General features: G+C 46.8%; 1 protein-coding gene across 5 annotated transcripts in view; it reads right to left on the bottom strand.

Moving 5' to 3' along the window:
• Positions 1–23,363, bottom strand: part of DOCK11 (dedicator of cytokinesis 11) — a 70,780-nt gene that overhangs the window by 46,952 nt on the left and 465 nt on the right. For 4 of the 5 annotated variants that reach the window (XM_085230413.1, XM_010715181.2, XM_085230411.1 and 1 more), the window contains exons 2-10: positions 9,115–9,231; positions 8,800–8,889; positions 8,045–8,127; positions 7,501–7,570; positions 5,417–5,512; positions 3,510–3,644; positions 2,451–2,628; positions 1,902–1,981; positions 1,541–1,624 (exon numbers count right to left, since the gene is read on the bottom strand). In XM_085230413.1, coding sequence (XP_085086539.1) covers positions 1,541–1,624; positions 1,902–1,981; positions 2,451–2,628; positions 3,510–3,644; positions 5,417–5,512; positions 7,501–7,570; positions 8,045–8,127; positions 8,800–8,889; positions 9,115–9,231 — 933 coding nt within the window. Of the gene's footprint in view, positions 1–1,540; positions 1,625–1,901; positions 1,982–2,450; positions 2,629–3,509; positions 3,645–5,416; positions 5,513–7,500; positions 7,571–8,044; positions 8,128–8,799; positions 8,890–9,114; positions 9,232–9,676; positions 9,769–23,363 lie in introns of those variants that run through there. The other variant, XM_085230412.1, reaches the window with a different exon arrangement.

Below are 23,363 nucleotides of genomic sequence, written 5' to 3'. Positions count from 1 at the left end.
CTGGGAAATCCAAACAGCTTTGGTTATAATTGCATCCTTCCTAACCCAGCACACGCATGGCTAGTTAGTTCCTCAGTGCCCACCCTTCTCAGAGAGCAGGCACATATGTGACCAAAATGCCATCAGCCAGGGAAAGACTCATAACCTTCATCTCTCCCACTGTCCTGGGCACCAGGGACACAGCTACCAACCCCCCTAAACATCAGCACATCTCTCAGTGACAATCTGGCACGGTTCTATTTGCTTTTTCTCCCTCAAATTCTGCAGAACCTGCTTGCAAAAGTGAGACACGGATCTCACAATCAAGTAGTTTATACAAAACAGGGTACAATTGTTCATCTGATTCTGAGAAACTCTTCCCACTGTTTTCTCCATTCCCTTTCTACGAGGAAAGTACACTGCATGTGTATGTTCCTTCTCCCAGTTTCCTTAGCAGCAGGCACACAAGCACGTACACATTGCACTGAGGGAGGTGATTTTGGATGTCCAGTCTAAGAGCAGATCTGACTGACCCACACCATGATGTGGAGCTCTGTGTACGTTGAGAGGGCAGAAAATCTAGCCAAAATTTAAAAAAAAAAAAAAAAGTTCTGTGTGCTGCACTGAATGATATTTTCATTTTTATTATTTGATTAAGTAATAGGAAACTTCTTCAAGCTTCTCTTAAAAAAAAACAACAACAAAAAAACCAAACCAAACCAAAACAAAAAAACAAAAAACAAACAAACAAAAAAAACACACCTAAATCTCTCCTGGATGCCTCAGGACTATCTGTCAAATACTTTAAAGAGGTGTCAGGAAAAAAGCTCATCTAGTACAATTAAACTTTTTAAAGCCTAATTACACTTCCTCTTAAACCAGGATGTTTTTCTTCACAGGTGTGAACTAGCAAAAACCGTTCCAGAAAGGGAACCAGAAACTAAGAAAGGACTTGGAACAATTCTCTGCAATTATGTTAACAATTGCAGCTCATTCCACTGAAATCCCACAGCTGGGTCTTGGCAGAGAGCTCAGCAGAGAGGTCAAAGCTGAGCAGAAAACAAACCAAATAGTGTCCAATCCCCTATTTTGGGCATTAGAACAGTGTGTGGAGTTTCTTCTGCTTGTACCTCCCCACATGTGAAAATTCTGCAGTTCACCTCTAGCATCACTGTTCACTCCTCCAGATGTGCTGAGCTCATGCAGCACTGCAGCTCTCCTTGCAATCCCACTTCTGCTGCTTCTGCCCCACTGCGGGACCCTCCAAGAGGCCCAAACGATGAGTTTGAGATACAGAAACAACAAAATGCATCACAGAAGCCAGAAAAGTTGGAAGAAGGCCACGTGGGGGGCTACTGCAAATGCTCCTTTTATTTGAGCTATCAGGTGAGCATTGATTTGTTCAGACCTCGTTGACACGGATGTAGGCTGAACTCTTATTCTCCAACCTGCCGAAAAACATGCTGTATCTGCAGGCAAATGCTGTGGTTGTTTAAGGAAATAGGGGAGGCACGATGCCAAGGGAGCAAAACCTCACATTTGCCAACGGGGGAAGGTTTACCTGGACTTCTGGGTCAAAAGAAAAGAGGTTTTGTCTTCCATCATTTCTGCTCAGTTTGTTCAGCTGATCTGTTTCTCTTCCATACTAGGACAAAGAAAAGCATTGATATTACTGCCTGGCCTGACATCCATTCAATGAAAGAATGGGAGAAAATAAAATAAATATTTTTCAGGTATCCTTTGTGGCAGTGCAAGGCTTCCCAGCTGCATCCACCAGCACACCTCAGAGTAAGGCAATGCAGCTCTGCTGAACTGAGAAAGCAGACAGAAATAGACAGCTGCACTCTGGATCATGCAGGAGATAGAAATGGTGGAGAGAGCTACAGATGGGGCTGGGAGAGTGATCCCTGCAAACACAGTACCTTCATCAGCTCTGGATGCATGCTTCTCTCCAAGCTTTCCAGGATGTTTTCTGATTTTCCCTGCGTGCTTGATTCATCATCTGCAAGGACACGAAAAGCAGATGTTCAAAACAACTGCAGGAGCACCATTCTATTTTCCTCTGCCAGAAAGCATCCTGCAATATTTGCTTACAATAGCACAAAAATAGTTTATGGATAATTTATGGAGACTTTTCCACTTGGATATAAGATTTTTCCATACGTTACTAATAGCAGAATGTACTATTAACAGCCTGCTAGATTTTTCCAAAGCAGACCTTCAGCTCAGATCCAACTTTCCAGGGGTCTTGAAACGTTGCCATGGATTTCCCATCCAGAGAAAGGGTCATGTTTCTCTCCACTTTTATCCTTCAGAATATTGTCTGCATTACACTAAGCCATTTGGCACAGCATCCTTTGTCAGCCACAACACTTGCAATTAATCCACAAAGAAAAATGGATGCTTCTGCAGGCACCCTGCTTGCTTCCTGCTAGAGAAGGATGAAGGCAGGTACTGATTTATAAACTGACCTTGTGCAGCTTCCACAGTATCTTTCTTCTCTTGCACCGAACTCTCACTATTGCTCTGAATGATCTTCCTCAGTGTCACCAGCCACTCTTCCATCTCCTGCTCTGTTTCAGCTGCAAGGTAGTGGCTGTACTTATCTATCGTCTTGAGTTCAAACGCATAGCGGCGCATTTTGGGACACTGAACAAAGAAGAAAGGGCAAGTTTTGTGTTACGCCTCCCTCAATAAATCAGCACAGTACCTTCTGCAAAGCTCCTCTCTGAAAAAGCAACCTGAACTGAAATACTACGACAGGGAGAAGAATCACCTCACCACACAAGGACCCTCCTCGGTACCTCTGCTGCAGTATTAAGAGAGGGCTGTATGGTTGCAATCATGTGCAGTACAGCTCCAAAGCTGCCAGTTACTCTGAGAGTGGAATTAAGCCAGAATGAACCACAGACATTGCACTGAGGAACAGCAGCAGGCTCCCTCTTATGTCATTAGACCTTTAATATTTACCCAGAGAAGCCAGGAGTTGGATTTGTCCAACACAATAAGTAATGTGGCACATTTAGAGGAATCTATCTTAGAGGAAAGCTGTTCAGTATAATTTTCTGATCTCTGTCTTTAAACAGCACTTCCCAATGAGAAACACAGGCGAATCTGATGCAACTTGGGCAGTGCATCCTGTACATCACCAAGACATCTTCGCTTCTGCGTTAGCTGTGTTCAGAAAGATAAATGGAAATGCACAGCTCTGACTCATCTGTGCTGAAGCAAACAGCCAAAGTAATTCAAGCTGCTGTGCAGCTCTGCCACACTCGGTGCTTGGAGCTTCAGCTCTGACAGGAACAGCAGAAGGCACAGCAGTGATGCACTGCTACACTTGGCTCTCAACCCAAGTTGAAGCCCAGTAAAAATACCTTCTTCTAAAACCTTACAGGCACTTTGGGAGTGGTACACCCGAAGGGCTGCACATTTGGGTTAGTTGGTAAGCTCTTCTTTCACCTCTCAGTGTCACAGTGAACATTTCCATCTCTGAGCTTGCAAAGCATAAGCCCAAGTACAGGCACACCTACCTGGACAACATCATTACAAGCATCCAGGAAAATACAGCCTTTGGATTCTTTTGAAATTTTCTCATCTTTGTAGGAATTAAGAATGTAGGAGCCATCTGTGAGTTGTGACAGGTAAAAATATCTCCTCTTGAATACCTGCAAAAGTATAACATCTCACTCATGAAAGTACTCGCTCTGCTGGATATCACAAGCAACATCTCAGTTTCTGCCCTCCTGCTATTGAGAAAATACTGTTAACAAGAAGCACTGATGACCCTTGAGTGTTGTAGATGCACCCCTCTGAGAATGACTTGGTTTTGTAATGAGAGACTTTGTCATCTGCTTTAATTTTAATGTCTTTGTTGTTATTATGATTTTGTCCATCTAAAGCAAAGCCCCAGGGCTTCTAGCTCATCTCTCAGCTGGCTCCAGCCTCAGTTTGTGCACATGGCAAATTTAGATCAGGGCAACAGATTCATCCTGCCCTCCAGCATGTATTTTTAGAGGTTTTTTTTGATAAAGACCTCAGAATTACAAAGTAAGCCTCCAGAAGACTTTGTAACAGACACATGGAAATTCCTAGCCCTCAAATGCAAGCCAAAGAACACTGCAATCCATGCAAGTGCTCGTGGTTTCATTTATTGTGGTTTTGTGTTGCCATTTTTTTCTAACACATCTGTTTTCATGATCTGGCTTTGGCTTAGCGTGTTCAGTTCTCACCTCAAATGCAGTAAGTTTGAGAAAGGTATTTGTATGTTTGAGTTATTGTTATGAAGACTGAATTAATTAATTAGCCAGCACACTCTCCAGCTTTCTCTCAGAACACCTTCCTTCACACTTGTCAGCCCATAGGCACTGGACTATAATTCAAGAGAGCATTTTGGCAGCAATTAAGACAGCACCATATGCTGGCAGGTGTGTGAGGCACGGGGTGCATCTCACAGGGGCTGGATGTCACTCTTAGCAGAACCACGAAGCACCCCAGGGTGAAGCAGCACTGTAAAGCTCTAAGTGTTCCCACTGTTCTGGATACATGGAATAGCTACAAAAGAACATTTTTCACCCAGATGGGAGACTGCCAGTAACTCTGTGCCCCCAGTCACTGCTGACACAATCACATGTTCAATAAAACCACTTGCTCACTTGCATGGAACTGGAAGGGAGCACTGTGCCTACCCCCTCTGAATGGTATCCTCTGGCATCATTTAGATAAGTAGCTTGCTGCAGAGACTGCAATTACCAACAAAGCAAAGAACTTCATTGCAGCCATCCCTCAGCTGCACAGCTGAGGATAACTACACAATATTCTCTCTGTGCTGTAAGAAGGCAGCTGCATGGTGGATCATTGGACAGGCTTCTTGCCATGGCAAAAACCTGTGGTGGAACTATTAAAAATTTCCACTGCAAAACTTAAGCAATGTCAGGCCAGATTGTGTGCAAGGGAGAACAAGAGACAAGGCAGCTGTTGCTCTGAGGTCAGTAGTGCTCTGTCTCCTCAGTGACATCATCCCTGCTTTTAGTGCAAAGACTTGTCATTTCAGTTTAAAGCTGCTCTCTGTACATATTTCCTACCAGTAAGGAAACTATCAATTCAGAGAGTCCTCTTTGCAGGGCAGCTGTTTGTTATTTAAATTGCCTTCCTCTTCCTAGCCTCTGCTGCTCATTGTGAAAACAATCTTGGTTTACTTGAGCACACTTTGCCTTCTTGCTCAGCTTGCCTGTTGTGATTTGAAGTGCACTGGGCTTAAATTCTGGGAAGGGAAGGATCTGTTTCCAGACTGCGTTTTCCAACCTATTTTGGGATGCCCTATAAGAGGGGTAGACACACCCAAACCATCCCTGCACTCCCACTGCCTTTAGAGATGAGATCTGAACTTAAAAGAGGTTTTTTCTTGTTCACAATTAACCTAACACAGGATAAGTCTCACCCTCATGGTAACAGTGATCGTGCTGTTGACATTTGCTTTGTGCAACCAGCCTTGCTTTATCACACCGCCCTTCTGGGAGCACAGTGATGAGGAATCCTGAAAGAGAGCAAAAGACCAGAAAAAGAGCAGGTCAGCTTAACTGCCTCCCATGTAAAATCCCCCTGGGACACAAGGGTATGACTGCACTGGAAAGCAATACTGTTAACCACGGCAACGTAGTTAGCCCCATAGTGTCGAATGCACACTTAACATGTACAGCGTTATCCCAAGAAAATTCAGAGTCATCTCTTTCCTACAAAGGAACAAGCTAGTTTGGGTCAACTTTCAAAGGAAAAAATACATGTATGCTGACAGAGCTGCACAGGGGTTTTGCAATGAGGAAATGCATATTGGTCCTTAGGCAGTATTTCAAACAACTGGGGAAGTAGGACATTTTCTAGATGGTCTCTTAGGACAGTTGCAAAATGCAGCACTTCAGATTCATTTCATCATTTCCTTTTGCATAAATCAACTTTCCATTTTAAACTGAGGCAGAAGAACATCAAACCCAAATAGCTGAAATGTGACTGACTTGTTTCGCGCTTATCAAACCAGAAAGTTTCAAGTGACACAGCTGCACTGTTCTTGGCACATTGGCTGGGATTTTTACCTTTGGTCCTGCCTTGTGTTCCCAGAAAGGGAGAGCAGCCCTCCACCCACACCTGGCAATGACCTCCACTAGGGACGGAGGGAAACAAGATGAAAGAAACTTGCCCTGTCCCTTCCGATGACTCAGCAGCAGAGGTGAACTTTGACTATTTGCCAATGAGCTATCAAGGCACTGCTTTATATCATCTCCTGCATCCAAAACAGCAGCTTTTCAACTCTTTTCTTGCCAGACTTCCAATTAAAAAGAGTTTCTAATGCTTTATTTCCCTGGGTAAAACAACCCACAGTTTCTCCTTCATAACGTTTCAATTTTTTTCATCCAGAGAATCAAGAGAATTCTTTTACATGAATTTCCATTGCATATCCTCATGTAAATGTTCTGTCAGGAAACTATAACAGAAGCCTTTAGATACAGCCAAGCCAAAAGACATAAATGCCAGAATATCTGCCAAGGTATTTGGACTACTCTTCCATTACCAACAATGGTAACTGCATTTGTTTGTGTATTTGGGACACTGATCAGAAGAAAGCAAGCTCTCCACCACATTTGGATAGCATATCTTTGTCCCTTTACTTTTTCAGAGGCATGCTGATAAGATACCACACAGCTCTGTCTCCAGCCAAAAGTAAATACTATTTAGGAGGTAACGGATTAAGTGAACAACATACTACAACACAGCCAAAAAATCAAAGCTAGATTTGACAATACATTTCCATCTAGGAAAAAGCTATCTCAGTCCAGACAAGAAGTGTGCTGGGAGATACAAAACAATTACTAAAAGCACGCTGAAGTAACTCTCCAGAACTACAGCACTGCAAGAAAGAACCTTCCCTGTTCCTAAGTCTGCTCCTCAGCAGCATCTCAGTGCCAGGCAGATCTTAAACAGCTGGATTAAACTCCTTACACTGTAATCTAAGAATTCTTAATGCCAAGTGTGTGAATTAAACTTCACATAAGAAAGCGCTACCCTCCTTCTGCAGAAAATGTGATATACACAGTAAGAGCTGCAGATTTTGAGGCAGAGCACAAGCCTTTTGAAGAAGAGGATCCTGATATAGTTGTATCTATGTGTGTCATGCGGCTGGAAACCAAACTGTCTGCTTTAAATTATGGCCATGAAGAATTTTACTTAGTTTGTCAGCTGGCTTTTTCTTTCTTTTTTTTTTTCCCCCTCTTTCATTGCTGCACTGAATCAAATGGAAAAGCCATGAAAAACTTGATGGCTCATCTTCCATCTAATTTAGGAGACTCTTGGCTCCGGCAGATTATCTTGTCCCACTTTCAATTAGATCAATGCCTCAGTTTTGGCCCCATATCTGTAGTATGAAGCACCTCACCAGAAAACCACTGCTGGGAAGTGAATTCTGACTTTGCCTTGTGAAATCAGCCTTTTAACAGATCTTAGAGTGGAATATATAAAAGATTTTCTCCTTACCTCATCTTTTTCAAAGTCTTCATCGATTTCAAACACGTGGCTTGGAATCTTGTCTGGCCTGAAGGATTTGCTGAAATCACAACACATTTGAATTGTTAACGACTGGGGAACACAGATCCTCTACACCAGCTATCCCATGCCAGTTACACTAGCAAGTTCTGCAGAAGATGCTAGGAGACCTCCACCCCTTACAGCTGGGGAGAGCCAACTTCTGAGCACACCTTGTGGAAGCTAAGTGCACAGACCACGCAACTAGCTTTCCGTTTTAGCTGTTTGTCTCTGCGGAGTTTTTGTTGACTTGCATTTATGCAGCACAGGGATGCAGCAGGCCCATCTGCCTTCCATCTCACTAAAAGAGAAGCCAGATCAGGCTGCAAGATTATTCACAAATTTTAATATGATTTGATCAATGCTGTTGCTCCGTTGCTGCCTCCCTTCTCTGTAGGCTCTTCAGAACAGACCTACTTTGACTGTTTCTCCTAAGCCTGATCAAACCACGGCCCTGTGACCACACATTAGTATTCCAAGGGAGTGTGACACTTACCATGGCAACATCCGAAAGTCTCCTGAGTATTCCTCATATTTGTAGTTTACCACGTGCCAGTCGGAGCTGTAGGTTTTAATGCACTGGAAGGAAAACAATTGAGCTCTTTGAGAGTTACGACAAGCAGAACAAAACCATGCACAAGTCCAAAAGTTTACAGGCTGCTGGGTGAGGTAAGCAGGTTGCTTCACTTATTTTGTGCTGCCATACAGAACTTCATAGGAAACTTCTCAGTACGGAGACAAAAATCACACAGCACCTGGCTAGACACAGCTACTGATTTTGAATCTATAGGGCTCCAAGACTTGAAAAAAGGAGCAGTGATCTGGGAGGGGATTGCTTCCCACGAAAGATTTCCTGCCCTCAGAACTGCAGTGCCTCTCATTCAATGCCGACCATCACTTTGCATTTATTTCCATTGCCCATGCAGGGGAATGGTCCTAGAGAGCAGCATTTTGCAGAACAAACCTGCAGCACTCAGGATGCAGCGAGGGAAGCTGTGCAGCCCAGCCCTGCTGCACATCTGCACCTTGCAGCTCAAGCCACACACACTGTCTGAGTACAAAACCTGATGGGAAGAAGCGAAGCACAAGAGGCACAAGTGGGAACTAGCTCGTGCAAACACCCTGCCAGAGATCAGCTCTTCCCATGCAAGAAAAAACAATCTGCAACTTGCAGACCAGCAGCTACAGCAGAACACCTTGCCTAAGGGAGAAGGTGCTGTGGGCAGGAACTGCATGGACTTTTGCCCCTACCTCTTTGACAAAGAGGCTCTGAGCTTTCTTGAGAGCATCTTCTGGCACTGTAGACTGGACAGTCCTTCTCTGCCGACTGATGACTGAGAGCTGCAGGGAAAAGGGGAAAACGGTTTCACTGCAAACTGGGTCTCCAGGGTTTGATGCTTGTTTTGAGTAAATGCAGTGGGCCCAAATCACCAGGGGGTCTTTTTGCTTTTATGTGTCAGTAACACAGCCAAAATCAACGTGTGGCCAAGAGTGGAAATTTTCCAAGGTAAGCAGGACTGGAGATGAACGAGCCTCAAAGAGAAAAAACAGCCAGCATAAACTCACAGACACATCTTCGATCGGAAATATCAGCAGGTCCCGGAGGGGATCACTGTAGATCTGAACTTTGCGTTGGAGGATCACGTTCTCATAGTCCAAGGGTTCAACCACTTTGGTTTTTTCCTGTAGGAAAAATAGAAGAGAGAACCATTACATATATATATAAAATAACCGATAACTAACATCTTGTACATTATTTAGTCAGATGTCTTCAAACCACGTTACCAATGGATTGCCCATTAACTCAACAATTGGATGCAAGGAAGCACTGGCATCCATGCTTTGCAGTGATGGAAACAGGGGTTAAATTATTCAGGCCTGGTTATAAACTACAGGAAGAAAGCAAGTACTACACTGCTTTTGCCCAGGCATAGTCTCTAATTTCTTAATGGAGCAAGAAATCCTCTTCCACAGGCCGCAGCTTTAACAGCTGCAAACTCCAGCTTCCTCCAGTATGAGCAGAGCTCAGCAGCAACACAGGCTCCTGCACCAGCATGAAGCTGGTTTCACTAGATGAGGTGATGAGAGCCTTTAGAAAGGTGCTGCTGGCAGGATGGGAACAAGCCACCTGCAATTCCAGCACAGGGATCCTCTCTGTGGAAGGAAGATCCCTCTGGAAATGCAGGAAAGACCTCTGCATAAACCACACCCATGGCTGGAAAACTCTAGAGTTTGGCTTTGCTCTTATTTACATTTCTGGGCAGCAAGAGGAACTTTTCCAAAATCCCTGGAGTCATCATTAGAAACTATTAGGAGAATGCCAGCACGTTTTCTCCTGTACTACTTCTGTTCATGCTACAAGTCCAGAAAACAGAGCTTAAAAAAAAAAACACAAAAGCAACTTCCAAAGCAGGAAAATATCATCTCAGCTCTCCAGCCCTAGACATCAGCATTTGTAAGTACAAATCAGGCACTGCAGTTGAGAAAGTTACTCCGTACACTGAAAGCAAACACATGACAGCACATGCACATGAACAGTTACAATAAAAGAGGAAGGAATTTCCAATTTTATCTCTGTTTGAATTCCAGCTAAAAGTCTGCTCGTGCCTGGCTATGCTACAGATGGTTCTAACGTGATGCCAGGCTGGCAGGTACCCAAGGGAGAGCACGCCCTTGCAGGTGGGGCTGTCCGCTCTTAGAAAAGGAATGTCAGAATCTTCTTAATCATCAGCAAACTGTGAATATTTTCACTTGGATGAATAGTTCCTTGGTTGTTCCACCATTCCAGGCGCATACCTGGCAAGCTTGTGATATGTGCAGTGAAATACAAGATGAAATATTTTCCCCAAAACACTTCAGAAATGCAAGGAGGGTACCTCTCAGACTGTATTTCTCAGGACTGCATCCCAGCAGCAGGATGATACCCCAGCTGCTTGCTGAGGGAGGACAGCATGGAGCCTGCGTGCAGTCTAACCTGTATTACCAACATGAGTGATGTCTCAGGGGCAGCTGCTTTGCCCTGCTTCTGGCTGTCCGCAGAGAATGTCTTACTTTTGTCTGGGGAAAGTACACCTCCTGCGCCAGGCATTCTCGCATCCAAAATGCCTATTTTCCATGCTTGCAGGAATCCAACAAGGATTTGCTCTGTTGAAACGGTTCCCTCTTAATCGCTCTTTGGAAAACTTTGCCTCACTCCTAATGCAGTCCTAAAAGAAAATTCCAGAGCTTACTGAGCAGCACTGGAGCATAACAGGGAGCAGCCCACTGGGTCACGGCTGGGGAAGGGCAGTGTGACCCCAAAGAGAGCCCAAGCTGCGGTACGAGAGCTGCCAGCCCCAGCACTGCTTCTGCTCCAGATCTGAGTTGCACAGGGATCTCACGTAAAAGAAAAGGACTACCAGAAAAACAGAAGTCCCTAAAACCCAGCAGGAAGATGGAGAGAAGGGATCCAGTTTTTCCTCAGTTAGCCTCACACTCCTTAAATGCTTAATTGAATTTGGTTAATCATCCGAAGCACCAGTCTTATTCCATTACAATGCTACACACTGCTGCGGATTTGCCAAGCCTGGCACGTTAATGTGAATTAACACATCGGGATGCTCACAAACTGTTCTCCCATTTGTAGGCATAAGCTCTGGTGTCCCTAAATCTCAACAGCTCTGTTGCCATCCCCGGAGCAATCCCACCAGCACCCCCAGCACGAACTGCTTAAACTCACACCGGCTCACCATCTCACCCTGCCATAGGGTAAGGGTGAATTAGATTCCTTCTAAGAGCCCTGTGCATTGCCCTGGTGTTAAGTAGTGGCTTTGGGTACTCCGAATTCAGCTGTGTGATGGCTCTTTGCAGCATAAGCGCAAGACAACGCTGCATGCAGTGCACCCTGCATGACATAACAGAGTTAGTTGTCACAGGCCATGAGGGGAACCACAGCAACGTCTCAAAGGATGTAGGTCAAGCCATTTGCAAGTAGAGCAACTGCTGAGAAAAGGATGTGGTGTGGCCTCTGCCTGCCGCCACGGAAACACGGACACCTCCGTCAGTCTGTCAGGGCCCTGCAAACAGAGCAACAGAGCTGGAGGGAGCCCCTGCTCCCCCTCTGGTCCCAGCAGGGCAGGAGATAAAACACTAAGCCCTGAAAAGCAGATTTTGAAGTCTTAGTTCCTCTAATGAGCAGGGTTCAAGCACACCTCCCAAACCAGACCCAGCCCTGCTGCCCAGCGCTGTCACAACAGCAGATGGCACCCACCAAAGCCATTATGAAAGCGGAGGAAGAACTATTACGCTAAAGCAATTAGAGTCTTAGAAACCACAAATTCCTCCACAGGGAAAGCCAATTTCAAGTGCAAAGAAATGCTGCCAGTCCAGCAACAAACCCAACACATTTCTGCAGGAAAAAAAATGCACAGTGCTGCATGGGCCTGCATGAGGCTGGGTCACAAGCTGCTCTTGGACAATGGCACGAGCAAAACAACAGCCCGTCTATTACACTACTGACTCTCCACCAAGAAGCAAGCTGGCTGGCATTTTAACAGGAAATTCAATTGAATTGCTTCAACAGAAACATGCCCACGAACGCCAGCGCAAGGCAGCACAGAGAGCCGGGCCCCAGGAAAACCCCATGGAAATGTCTCCAGCCTCGCTGCCCCGAGCCATCTCCTGTCTGTAGCCATTTGCAAAGCACATAAAAATCCTTACATTTGCTTTATAAACAAGGGTTCACACATTCAATTGGAAAAGGCATTTCTATTTTCTACTTTTACTGCTCCAAACACAGTGGCCACCTCTCTTCTACTGTCCTGCATTTAAACTGTACAAATGTGGTATTTTTTTTATTATGTGAGTAATGTTTTTCTGAGCTCTCGTTCTCTCAGAATTACTATAGGTATAACCACAGTGACACTACTGTACAGAAAGTGAAGGAAAAATGTTTAATTTGAGATTATTTTAAAACAGCAGCCTAGGGAAAACGATCAGAAATGTGTGTATTCTCAGTGCTTTCAGGCTGGCTGTCATTTAAAACAAACAATATCCAGAGAAGAAAGCAATCTGATGGCAAACCCAGCTGGCTTGGCTCTGCGTTAACCAGTTTGCTCAATGCGTTGACACCCACCCCGCGTGGGCTGACAGCTCACTTTTCCCCCTGCTCAGCAGAAGGCAGCTCCAGAAGAACTCACAGCCCCAGAAGAACCCACAGCCCCAGCATAACAAACGCACCACGCTCAGCTTTCACTTCTTCCCTATGGTCCCCAGTGGGTACGATGCGTAGCCATCCCTGCCTCCACCAAAACACTCCACGGCTCAGCAGCGCTTGGAACACAGTGATTTTTCAATCCTCAGAAGTGAAGGTTGACCCAGTGCCACAAACCCACCCTCACAAAGCAGCTAGAGACACAAGTGATCTGTGTATTGAAAGTGATGCTTCTCTGAAGTGTCTGAAAGAACAGGAAACAGCATGGACCATATGTACATATCAATGTATTGTCTCAGACTGTTCCCAAAATCTAGCAAGCATTTTATTGGCCATTTACTACTTCGCCTGCAATCTTGTAATACACTTAGGTGCAACACCTAGCAAAGGATAGATGTTAAAACAAATCCCATAGGACCAAGTGGGTGAAATACACAGAAAATAGGAGACAAATTCAAAATGGGGAATTGATTTAAAGCTCAAGAGGCAAAAAAGAGGAAGCACACACCCCTTGGTCGTACCAACCACAGACACAGCGCTTCCGACAGCAGCATCAGCCCAGGGAGGGACCCTGTCCTACCATAATACATAACCTGCAAATGCAGAGAGATCACTCAGAGAAGAAAACTCCCCAGTTATAGCGTTGCTCATGAAACCTGATGGTCATGGGAAAGTTTATATGAAATCTAGGAACCAATCTTGGCAACCCCCATGGGCACGTGGAAGCGAGGGGTTTCACTCCATAGAAAAGCTTTTCCAAAGGCAGGGGTTCAGAGACCACCAGTCATGGCACTCTCAGACCGTGTAGTGCTAAAGTGGTTTTGTTATTTAAGTAGCACATCTGTGGCTCTTCACTTTCTCAGCCCCCAGCTCCAGCACTGCCATCTGATCGCATTTGCAGGCTCTAGCCCAGCTTGCAGGAAGGCTGGAGTGCTTCATTTAAAAAAGCCTAGATTCACACATAATTCATCATCCCAGGAGCCTGGGCAGAAGGAAGAACAACAGAAAGTGAGAAATGCTTTGCTTGCTTATCCAACATCTGGAACCATCGTAACCCAGTACAAAGACAAACAGTGTGTTTGGCCCAATGCCTTCAGAAGGAGAGGAGAAAGGAAAGAGGTCGGAACAGAGCAACAGGGGAGGAAGGACAAGCAGGGCGGCAGCGTTAGTCAGCACAGATGGCAGCAGGCACAACAACGCAGCCTTGCTGCTGCCAAGTGGTTTGCAGGCTTCTCAGCACAGCCACGTTCAGAGAGAAGCCAGGAAGGAGGCAAAGATGCAGCTCCCATGGGACAATGCTGCACACACGGCTGTCAGTTGGATGGAACTGCAGGGCCCTGTGCAGACACGAGCTATGGTAAAACCACAGGGAGGAAAAACAGTCAATACGGCTGGGTATGAGCAGGCCAAGGCTATTTTTACACTGTCTAGAGAGAAGGAGGTTTAAAAACACAAGGCAAATGCCCATCAGGAATCCTAGTTGTGCTGGAGTACAAAGCCTTGTGACCTAGAAAGAGTCTGCAGGACTTGGCCACAGCTCTGACCCAAAACCCTGGGAGGGCTTTGTATGAAGGACATGAAGGAATTACAGGCAGAGGGGATGGTTGTTGTGGGGAAGCTCTTGGGAAGGCTGAGTTGAGTCTGGAGACAGGGGTTGGAGAAAAGCAGGGCCAAGGAGGCACTGGGCATGGAGGAAGGAAGGAAGGGGTTCGGCTCATCTGTTTGCTCCTGTCCTAGAAGAAAACAGATCCTCCCACTGGCAGTGTGGGCTCCCTGGCCAGATGCTAGGTGATGCCTTCAGCAGGATAGCCCAGCGCTGCTCATCTCATACCCTGGAAACAGCCATATCCCAGCTGTGGTCCAGGCAGGCACAGCAGATTCTTCCTTCCCCAATTCCCCGGCACTCCCTCAGCAAGCACTCCTGCACAAGGCTGCTGTAATTCCTCTCTCCTCTTCTCTGCACTGAACAGAGATGGCTGGCTCTGCCTGGAGTGCTCACTGAAAAAAAAAATCAAGTGATGGGGAAGAGAGGATGGGTGCACGGTTCTGGCACCATGCAAGGAAACATCTGCAGTGAAAATTACTCATGTTTTCCATCCTAAAGCACAGAGTTCAAGTCCTGCACAAAGCAGTCTCGCTGCCTACACCTGCCTGCTCCCGCAGAACAGGGCACACAGGGCAGAAGCCTCAGCTGAGCACTCTAAGGCAGATCCTGGCATCCAAATGAAAGATTTTGATGACTGATTACTGCAAAAAAAAACCCACAATAGATCAAGTCACTGCAACCTTTCTTTTCCCCCCTATCTCTGGCCCCTTTTGCCTTGTGCACTGGGGCCAGCACACGCTGGGTTCTGGGCTGCTGCATGTTGCCAGTTTGCATTCATTTGGGATTGAATCCAAGCTGGTGAACCCAGCTCAGAACCATGCATCGATTGGAGCTTGGATGTCCCCTTTTTCAATGTTATACTCAAATCTCTAATGAAAAACGAAGTGTTTGTAGTTATCAGCATTGTCTTTGAGAGCATCAGTTCAAGATAAAAGCTTGGAGAAAGTTTGACAAAATGGTCAAGATATTGGTATTGATGTCAGGGGAGACACATAAGCATTTACCCATTACTACTGCTCAGTCCTGGCAAAAGAAAAGTGAGTCAGGGTCTGAAGCACCTTCAGACTGGCTTAGAGATGATGGGAAGTCAGGATAACCTTAATTTCCTTCCACTTATTTAGAAGTGGACTCCACACTTGACAGTCTTTAGGAGATCACATTTTGAAGCTTAGATCTGCAACCACAAGGGCCAGAGATGCTGGTTTTTTTCCTGAAAGCTGAAAAACTTGCACAATCACTTGAGCTAAAGGAGACAGCTGTTCAACAGAGTGGTGGGTTTGCAGCCAACCTGTGCACATCACCTCTGAAAACAGCACCCCAATCAAATAGGAAACACACCACCAGACTGTAGCTGGGACATGCCACAGCACCTCCAGTCCCCAGATACACCCCAAATCCCACTTCTCCCTGCATGCATGGGTACATCCTGGCTCAAACCCAGTCCTGCTGCCCAGGGAACAGAGCTCAGTGCATCCCTGCATCAGCAGAGCTGCACCTGCATCCAGCTGAGTGTCTCCTGCAGAGATTGAGAGAGATGGAAACGCAGTGCTGCTCTGATTTTCTCCTCTGAAAATAATAGCGCTAATAGAAATTGGCAAAAAGCTCCTGGTTTCCATGGGACAGCTGAATTTCTGCCAGACATGAATTCTCAAAACATTCTGTAAGTGCAGGAATGCTAAAAAAGGGGAAATAGTAATTACAACAACAATAATACTTATTTATATAAGCTCTTAACTGGAGCACCCCAGATTTTCAGATGTCACTGCTATTTCATCATTTATTATGTAGTACGAGTTTTATATTTAGCATCGAGTTCCAGAAGATCCAACTACAGAACATCTTAAAACAATTAATTGCACATAAGCAGAACTCCTCCCCTTCCTGCCTGCTCCCAAAACTCCTTGTTTTTCACTCAAGAAACCTCGTGCTCTGGGCCAAGCCAGCCCTGCAGCCACTCCTGCAGGCAAATCATGGCTGGGGGCTCACCCCAGTCTCTTCAGCACCGCAGAAGAACTGGAGCAGGAAGTCACAGATGGGTTTTGGGTTGCCTTAGCAATAAGGTGAACACCCACAACTGTGAAGTTAAACCCCAGAGATGTTGGTGGTGATTGAAACAGCTCAGGAAGTTGTCTGCATAGCCCCCGTCTCAGCTCTGCCTGCGGTAGCTGCTAAGTTAAATGGTTCTCTCCTCAGTAAGCACTGTGTGTCTGTATGCTCCATAGCTGCCCGGCAGGCTCTGCTGTGCTTCAGCCCAGCCAAAATAATGCTCTTGGTGGAGGCACCTCCAAGCTTCCCCAAAATGAAGACATCCGTACGAACGTCAGCATTATGCAAAAGGACAAGGGAGCACAGGGGAAAAGGTTGAATGTAACTTTCCAAACTGCTGCCTGGGGAAGTGGGGTTTGCCTCCCTAAAACCCAGCTTTGTGCTGCATTCAGCCTTCTCCACCACCTCCCTCCAGGAGATGAAGGCTCCTTTCACCTCTCCTGACTCCGTGGCTCTGCAGATACATGGGGTTGAACTGCACAAAAAATTCTCCACTCACAGATTCACCGCTTCCACCAAACACCTGAGAAATGGGTGAGCCACAGCTTTTGCTTTACTTTCAGACATCATTGCCCCTCTGGTACCCCCATCCCAAGCACTCAGCATGCAAGTTGTGGCCCTGTCCTTCATCTGTTCTCTCCTAGCACAGCACAGTGCTCTCCAACCTACATCCCAGTCTCCTGACCACCATCAGAATGCAACTTGAAGTGCAGCTGTCACAGAAAAAAAGCTATAGCACTATGACATTAATAAATCCTAACTTTGTCCAGGAGAGAAGCCATCCTTATCCTTAGCTGCACCTTTGCCACGTCCCTACTCAGGGGATGGAGAGGCCAGGCTGCTGCAGTATGAATGTCAATCAGTATGGAGCTAGGGCAGGAGGAAGGAGCAAGGATACTCTGGACCCAAGCAGTGGTCTCCTTCCACACAGCCACTCCCCAAGGACAGCCCCGTGACAGGAGTTATTAATAGGAGAGAAAAAGAAATTGCATTTCAGCAAGAAAGGAGAGAGGGGTGAGAAAGGGGTTAGGAACAAGCAGACCTGACCCCATTAGAGAAGCAGCGGGAGGCAGAGAAAAGCTGTAAAGATGAGACAGGGCCGTGCTGAAGGGAAGAGCCAGCAAGAGAGAGCTTTGATTTGCACTTTTTAAGGGAATGAAAGAGATAAAGGAAGATGGTGACGGGGAATCATACTCCAGTACATATTTCTAAGATGACAGCAGTGCCCACAAAGGCACACAAACCCATCCTTCTCTTCCTTAGCCAGAACAGGAGTGAGGAGGCCAATTAAGCAGGGAAACCTAAAACCACAGCCCTAAGACCGGTTGTTCTTCAGCTGCTGTGTGCGATTGTGATTTGCACTCTCAGGCAGTAGAAATATCAAAAGCTTTGTGCAATTTTGCATCATTAGAGATAAGTCAGTGTGCAAAGAGCTAAATGGAATCATGTAAGAGCCACCAAACTGCCTATATAAAAGGATGCTGTAATACGCACGCCAGCAACCCAACTTCAAACACTCCTGGTACACTGCAAATATATTCAGATACCAGAAAGGGCTGAAACAAATCCCCACAGCAATTCCCTCACTGGATTTTGGTCACACCAAATCCTCTATTGCTGGTGGTCGGCTGCCGACAACCACCTGCTCCAGGCACTGCTGATAGCAAGTCGGGGCAGATGCTGTCTGTGCAGGGACACCTGCATCTCCATGGCATTGCCTCCAGCACACAACCGACTACTCTCAGCTTTGCCCAACAAGCATGAAAAGCACAACCACAGAGCTTGAAACATGTGGGAAGAGGTGCGTGCGCAGAGCTCACATCCTCAGAGCCTTCCTATCATGAGCTCATGGAAACCTCCTTCAAGGATGCTTTGGGAAAGATAAGACTTATTGTCTACATGAAGCTGTTGGAGCCTCCAAAAACCTCAGGAAGTGGCCACACTGAGCGTGGTTCATCCTACAGTGCCCGTTTCTCAGCATAAGGAGGCATTGTTGTCTCTCCCAGACTGGGTGTCAGTGGCAGACGCTCTGAGATTTGTAGGAAGCAGCCCCAGGTGGCTGCATGGTGTGCAGGCCTTGCTGCCCTCTGCAAAGTGATGCCCTTCACCCAGAGCACAACTGCTGCGCACTCAGACAGGAGCAGCCCCGACCACTTGCACTGCACACACAGCCCAGGGCCATTTAGCACTGAGCTAAATGAGGTCCTTGACAGCAAGAGCACCGACTCAGGAAGGCAAGTGATTAATTTTAAGAACGCGTTTAAGTGTTTTCTATGAGTAATAACCTCACTGTGAGCACTTCCACAGAAGTCACCGAGCATGCGGTGGTGGCACTCCGGAGGCAAAACTCCCACTGAAGCAGGGGCAGAATTTCCTCCCATGTCTCCAATACGTCTCTTTTGCTATTGAAGTTATGCAAACACAGCATATCGACTGCACCCAAAGGGGAACATGCATATATTCCGTGTCTCTCTTGAGCGTTGAGATCACTACAAGCACTGCACATAAACAGCCTTCACACTGATCAAAGTGAATTTAGCTTATTAAAGGAGGATTCTATGCAGAAAGCTGATCTCCTCTGCAGGAGTATAAATTCAGTCGCATATAATATAGATTGAGCTGTTAGAAAAACACAGAGAGAACAAAGCACCTTTTTGCTTCCAGTCAAAACCTTCTCAACATCACTCTTTGGAAGCTTTTTATCTCCTGTTTGGTGTCTGCCTGAAACCGAGTGGTACATACAAGCCCAGCCCAGCCCAGATCAAACAGAACCCATCTCCTCCTGGCATGCAGCCCACAGCCTCATGTCAAAGCTGCCAGCAGCACTGCGTAACACAGGAGAGAAGCCGCTCTCACATCTGGATGGCAAGAATCAGCGCAGTTTGCATGCAGATGATCTCCCATGCTGTAGTTGCTGGGAGCTGATGTGCTGGCAGACATATGGCTGAAGCTGGGAGCGTGCCTGGGTGCATGGGGCTCACTCCTGCAGCCACATCCCACTGCACAGCATGCATGTCACCAAGCAGTGCTACTGAGCTGGCCAACACCCAGTGCGGGGAAAGCCTGCTGCCCAGATATGGTGCTCCCAGGCCGTGTCCTTCGGTGAAGCTGTGAATGTATCTTCAGTTAATCTGCGTAGAAATGATGTAAAGAAAAGCGGAGCGCTCGTGGGAGATCAAAAATTGCCACCAGATGACTTGTTTTGGCAGCACGGTGGGAAAATGGACTGTCTGTGTTTTGTCAAAGGTTTGCTCCTCTGATTTTATCTCTCCCACACATTTTATTTCTCTGTCACAACTCAGAGAATGACACCTTTGGAAAACTTGCAACATGCTCGAGGCAACCCTCTCCCATTGGTACTCAGCCACTGATCACTGCCCAAGGAGTGGCCCAAGAGAGGCCCAACTCTATGTTGTCAGGTTGGATATTAGATAGAATTTCTTCTCCAAAAGCGCAGTGCTGGAGCGGCACAGCTGCCTAGGGAGTGCTGGGGTCACCGTAGCTGGAGGTGCTCCAGGACCGTGGAGATGTGGCACTGAGGGATGTGGTTATGGGCATGGTGGGGGTGGGTTGGGATTAGACTTGGAGATCTCAGTGGTCTTTTCCAACCTGAATGTTTCTATGATTCATTCAAAGAAACAAGTCACCCCAGGCAGCTGGTCCGGCTTCCCAGGCAGAAGGCAGAGCATTTGCTATGCTGCAGCACCACAAGGTTACGGCTCTCATTCACGTGCATTCTGCTCAACTCTACACCATCCCCAATAAGTTTTGGGGGAAAGCTAAAATGGGGCAAAGGAGAGGTACAGGGACACACACCTCCACCAGACCACAGAGCGCACATCCACATCCCCAGGGCATAGGCTGAGCTCCATCCCATGGCACTGCTGTGGTTGCACAGGTCCCACATTTGTTGGCAGCTCACTGTGGGCTCCTCACCCCCTTCCCATGATAGTCAGTAACATCCTAAGTGTGGAGAGAAGGGGAGGAAGGAGGTTTCATTGAAGGCCTTAGCCAAGAACATCAGTATCCATTCACTGCCAAAGGTCCTCTGGCTGCTCTCCTTGAGCTCCAACCTGGATCCTTCTCCTGGATTTCAACACTTTAGCTATCAATTTGTAGTTTGAATGCAGTATTTTACTACTGTTGCCCCAAGGTTCAAACTGCATGTAATTTCATGACTAAGAATGGTTTAAATTACTGCATGTAGGCCTGTTCCTCTCTCTAACCAAATCTTAAAACTTTCCTTCATTGTTTTACACGCCATTTATCTCACCAGCCAATTTAATGCTTTTGTGACTTTGTTGGTTATTCTGCCAAACTTCCATCCATTGACTTATAACCAGTAGCATGCATCAAGGACCATTCAAAGCTGAAGCTGATACAATCTGCCCTGCAGCTTTGCAAAGAAGAGTGGGCAGAAAAAATCAGGGTTCTTGTGGTGCTGCTCTGTAAGGCTGTGTGCTTTCAAGGGATTCCTGTTGAAGCCTTTTGTCTCACCAAAAGCTCCTCTAAACAGCACATCATAGAATCCTAGGATGGCCTGGCTTGAAAAGGACCACAATGATCATCTATTTTAAACCCCCCTGCTATGTGCAGGGTCAACAACCAGCAGACCAGGCTGCCCAGAGCCACATCCAGCCTAGCCTTGAATGCCTGCAGGGATGGGGCACCCACAGCCTCTTTGGGCAACCTGTTCCAGTGCATCTCTGAACACAATGCAATGCCAGAATGCCAGCCAGGAATGCCACTGGAAGCAGCAGCCCAGGAAGGGGAATAGAAGAGCACCAAGTGAAAGCTGCACTTCATCCTTCTTCATCCACTGAAGGTCTGAGGTGTCCCTGGGCTCCCTGCCACAGCTGGGTGCTACAGATCAGGACTACAGCCCCACTTGCAACAAGAGCAGCACTGACTGCACCCCAGCAGATGGTGCAAAGGAAGGACACGAGTACCCCAGGGCACCTGGGGGTGGAGTGAAGCACGGGACAGATCCCCATTGCTCTTTCCATCCCATCCCTTTGACAGACACAAAGGAGTGAAGTTACACCCAAGCCCCGACTGACTTGACTCCAGGTTTGCACACCAAAGAGAGGAATAAATATTCTCCTTCTGCTATACCAGTATAACTGGGGAACCAGGAACAGAAAGAGCATGACATGAGCTGCACTGCACCTGCAGGACCACACTTTGGGAGCTGCCTCTCTGCCTTGCAGCATCGCAGCGTTCCTGCCTGGAGATGCATCTCCTCTAAAGCACAAATTACAGCTCCATGCAGGCTGACCTTTTCCATGACGTTAAAGGTTCTCCTCACAGAGATGTTTTCATTTAGCAGTATTTCACTTACAGACTGCAAATGGCTTCTTATTCCAGACAATTCCTCCTCCTGAGGGAGTGCTCTGGATGCCCAAAGTGCTGAAATCCACCAAGTAGTGATAAAGCTTCATGGCACCCACTCTCTCTTGGGAGGAAGATGAGTGCCCTGGTGCACAGTGCTAGCTCTGCACCCCACACTTTCATTCATGTTCATCCTCACAGTTTCCTATGGACTTAGCTACAGCCAGATCGTGGACACCAATCCCATCCATTTCTTACAAACAGTGGAGGGAGAGGAACCACCTTTTCCCTGGAGCAACCTGAGGAGCATGCTCCTCATCCCTCATCACTGAGAGTGCCTGAAGTGCTAACCAAGCTCACACCACCTCCTTTCCCATTCTCCGAATGCTGCAGTATCCTATGGCTCTTCCCAGGGATGAGGAAGTGCTGGGATTTATCCCTTTGCTGCTGAACTGTCAAAAGCAGGAAATTCTGCCAAGAGCAGGAATCAGAGCCACCTGCCCTACCCTCCTCCAGTGCTTGGCTGCAAATGCAGCGAGCAGAGCAGCAGCTCTGGGGATTTGCCTTTCTGAAAGAGAATGAGAGAGAGCTGGCAGAGGTGGTGCAGGCAATGAAACCCTGGAGAGCCTCAGAAAGAGTGTCTGCTGAACCCTGCCAGCTCCCATAGGCTGCTTTATTTTCATCTGCAATCCCACCCATCCCTCTAGGCTCTGACAGAGGGCACACGGCACAAGCATTGTGCCACCATTTGCCTGTAGGACACCAAAGCTCTTGAGGTTCTAAACAAGAGGTTCCATCAGTTACTATGAAGCATTTATCTGTATGTATTGTTGATGAAAGAGTGAAAGCAAACCCCACAGGAGCCTGTCACGACATAGGAAACAATAGCATTGGCATAAGAAAACCAGACTGGATTGTCAATGTGACTTTTTTTGGCCTTAGGAATTAGTAAATTTATAAGAAAAGTCTATTTTATTAAGAAATTTTAAAACTCTCCATCTATTTGGCTCACACACAATTTAATATACTAGTTGAGAACGAACAGGATTTATTCACTCAACTTGTACCGCACTTTCTGCATGACCCATTTCCTAACCTTCCATCAAAGTCAAGGTCAAGTGTGATTGCACGCTAGAGTAATTCAATGAGCAACGGTGAAACACATCCCACAGAGCTCAGGGAAGCTTTGAACTCCCCCCAGCATCCCCTCAGGGTACCGCAGCCAACATTTGCACAGCTGTGCACACAACAAAGACAACCTGCTGCAGCATCCCACATGGAGGGATGAAATGCATCCAATACACGTGGCTTCCATCCCAGACGTTGGGGCACAGCTCCTGGGATGCTCACACAGCAATGCCAGTTCGCTTCAGTCCCACCCCATTTGTTTATCAGCTTCACAATGCCTGCACCCAACCAGGATGAGCTCCGTTACCTGTCTGCTCGTTGCTCTGCACTGATGAATCCTCATCGATCCGTGCTCCCACCACTCAAGTACCACCTAACTAACCCAAGGTGACAGAAGCATCAGTTCCTGTGACACTGACACCTCTGGAGCACGTTCAGATGGACAACGACGGCAGGCAGCAAGCGGGGCCGAAGGCAGGATGGCACAGCACAACCCGTGGGAAGGAGCACCCG

Source organism: Meleagris gallopavo, chromosome 9 (assembly GCF_905368555.1).
Source record: "Meleagris gallopavo chromosome 9, MGAL_WU_HG_1.1, whole genome shotgun sequence".
Taxonomy (NCBI): domain Eukaryota; kingdom Metazoa; phylum Chordata; class Aves; order Galliformes; family Phasianidae; genus Meleagris; species Meleagris gallopavo.
Note: the sequence above shows the minus strand (reverse complement) of the source record. Positions and strands in the feature narration are given on the sequence as shown.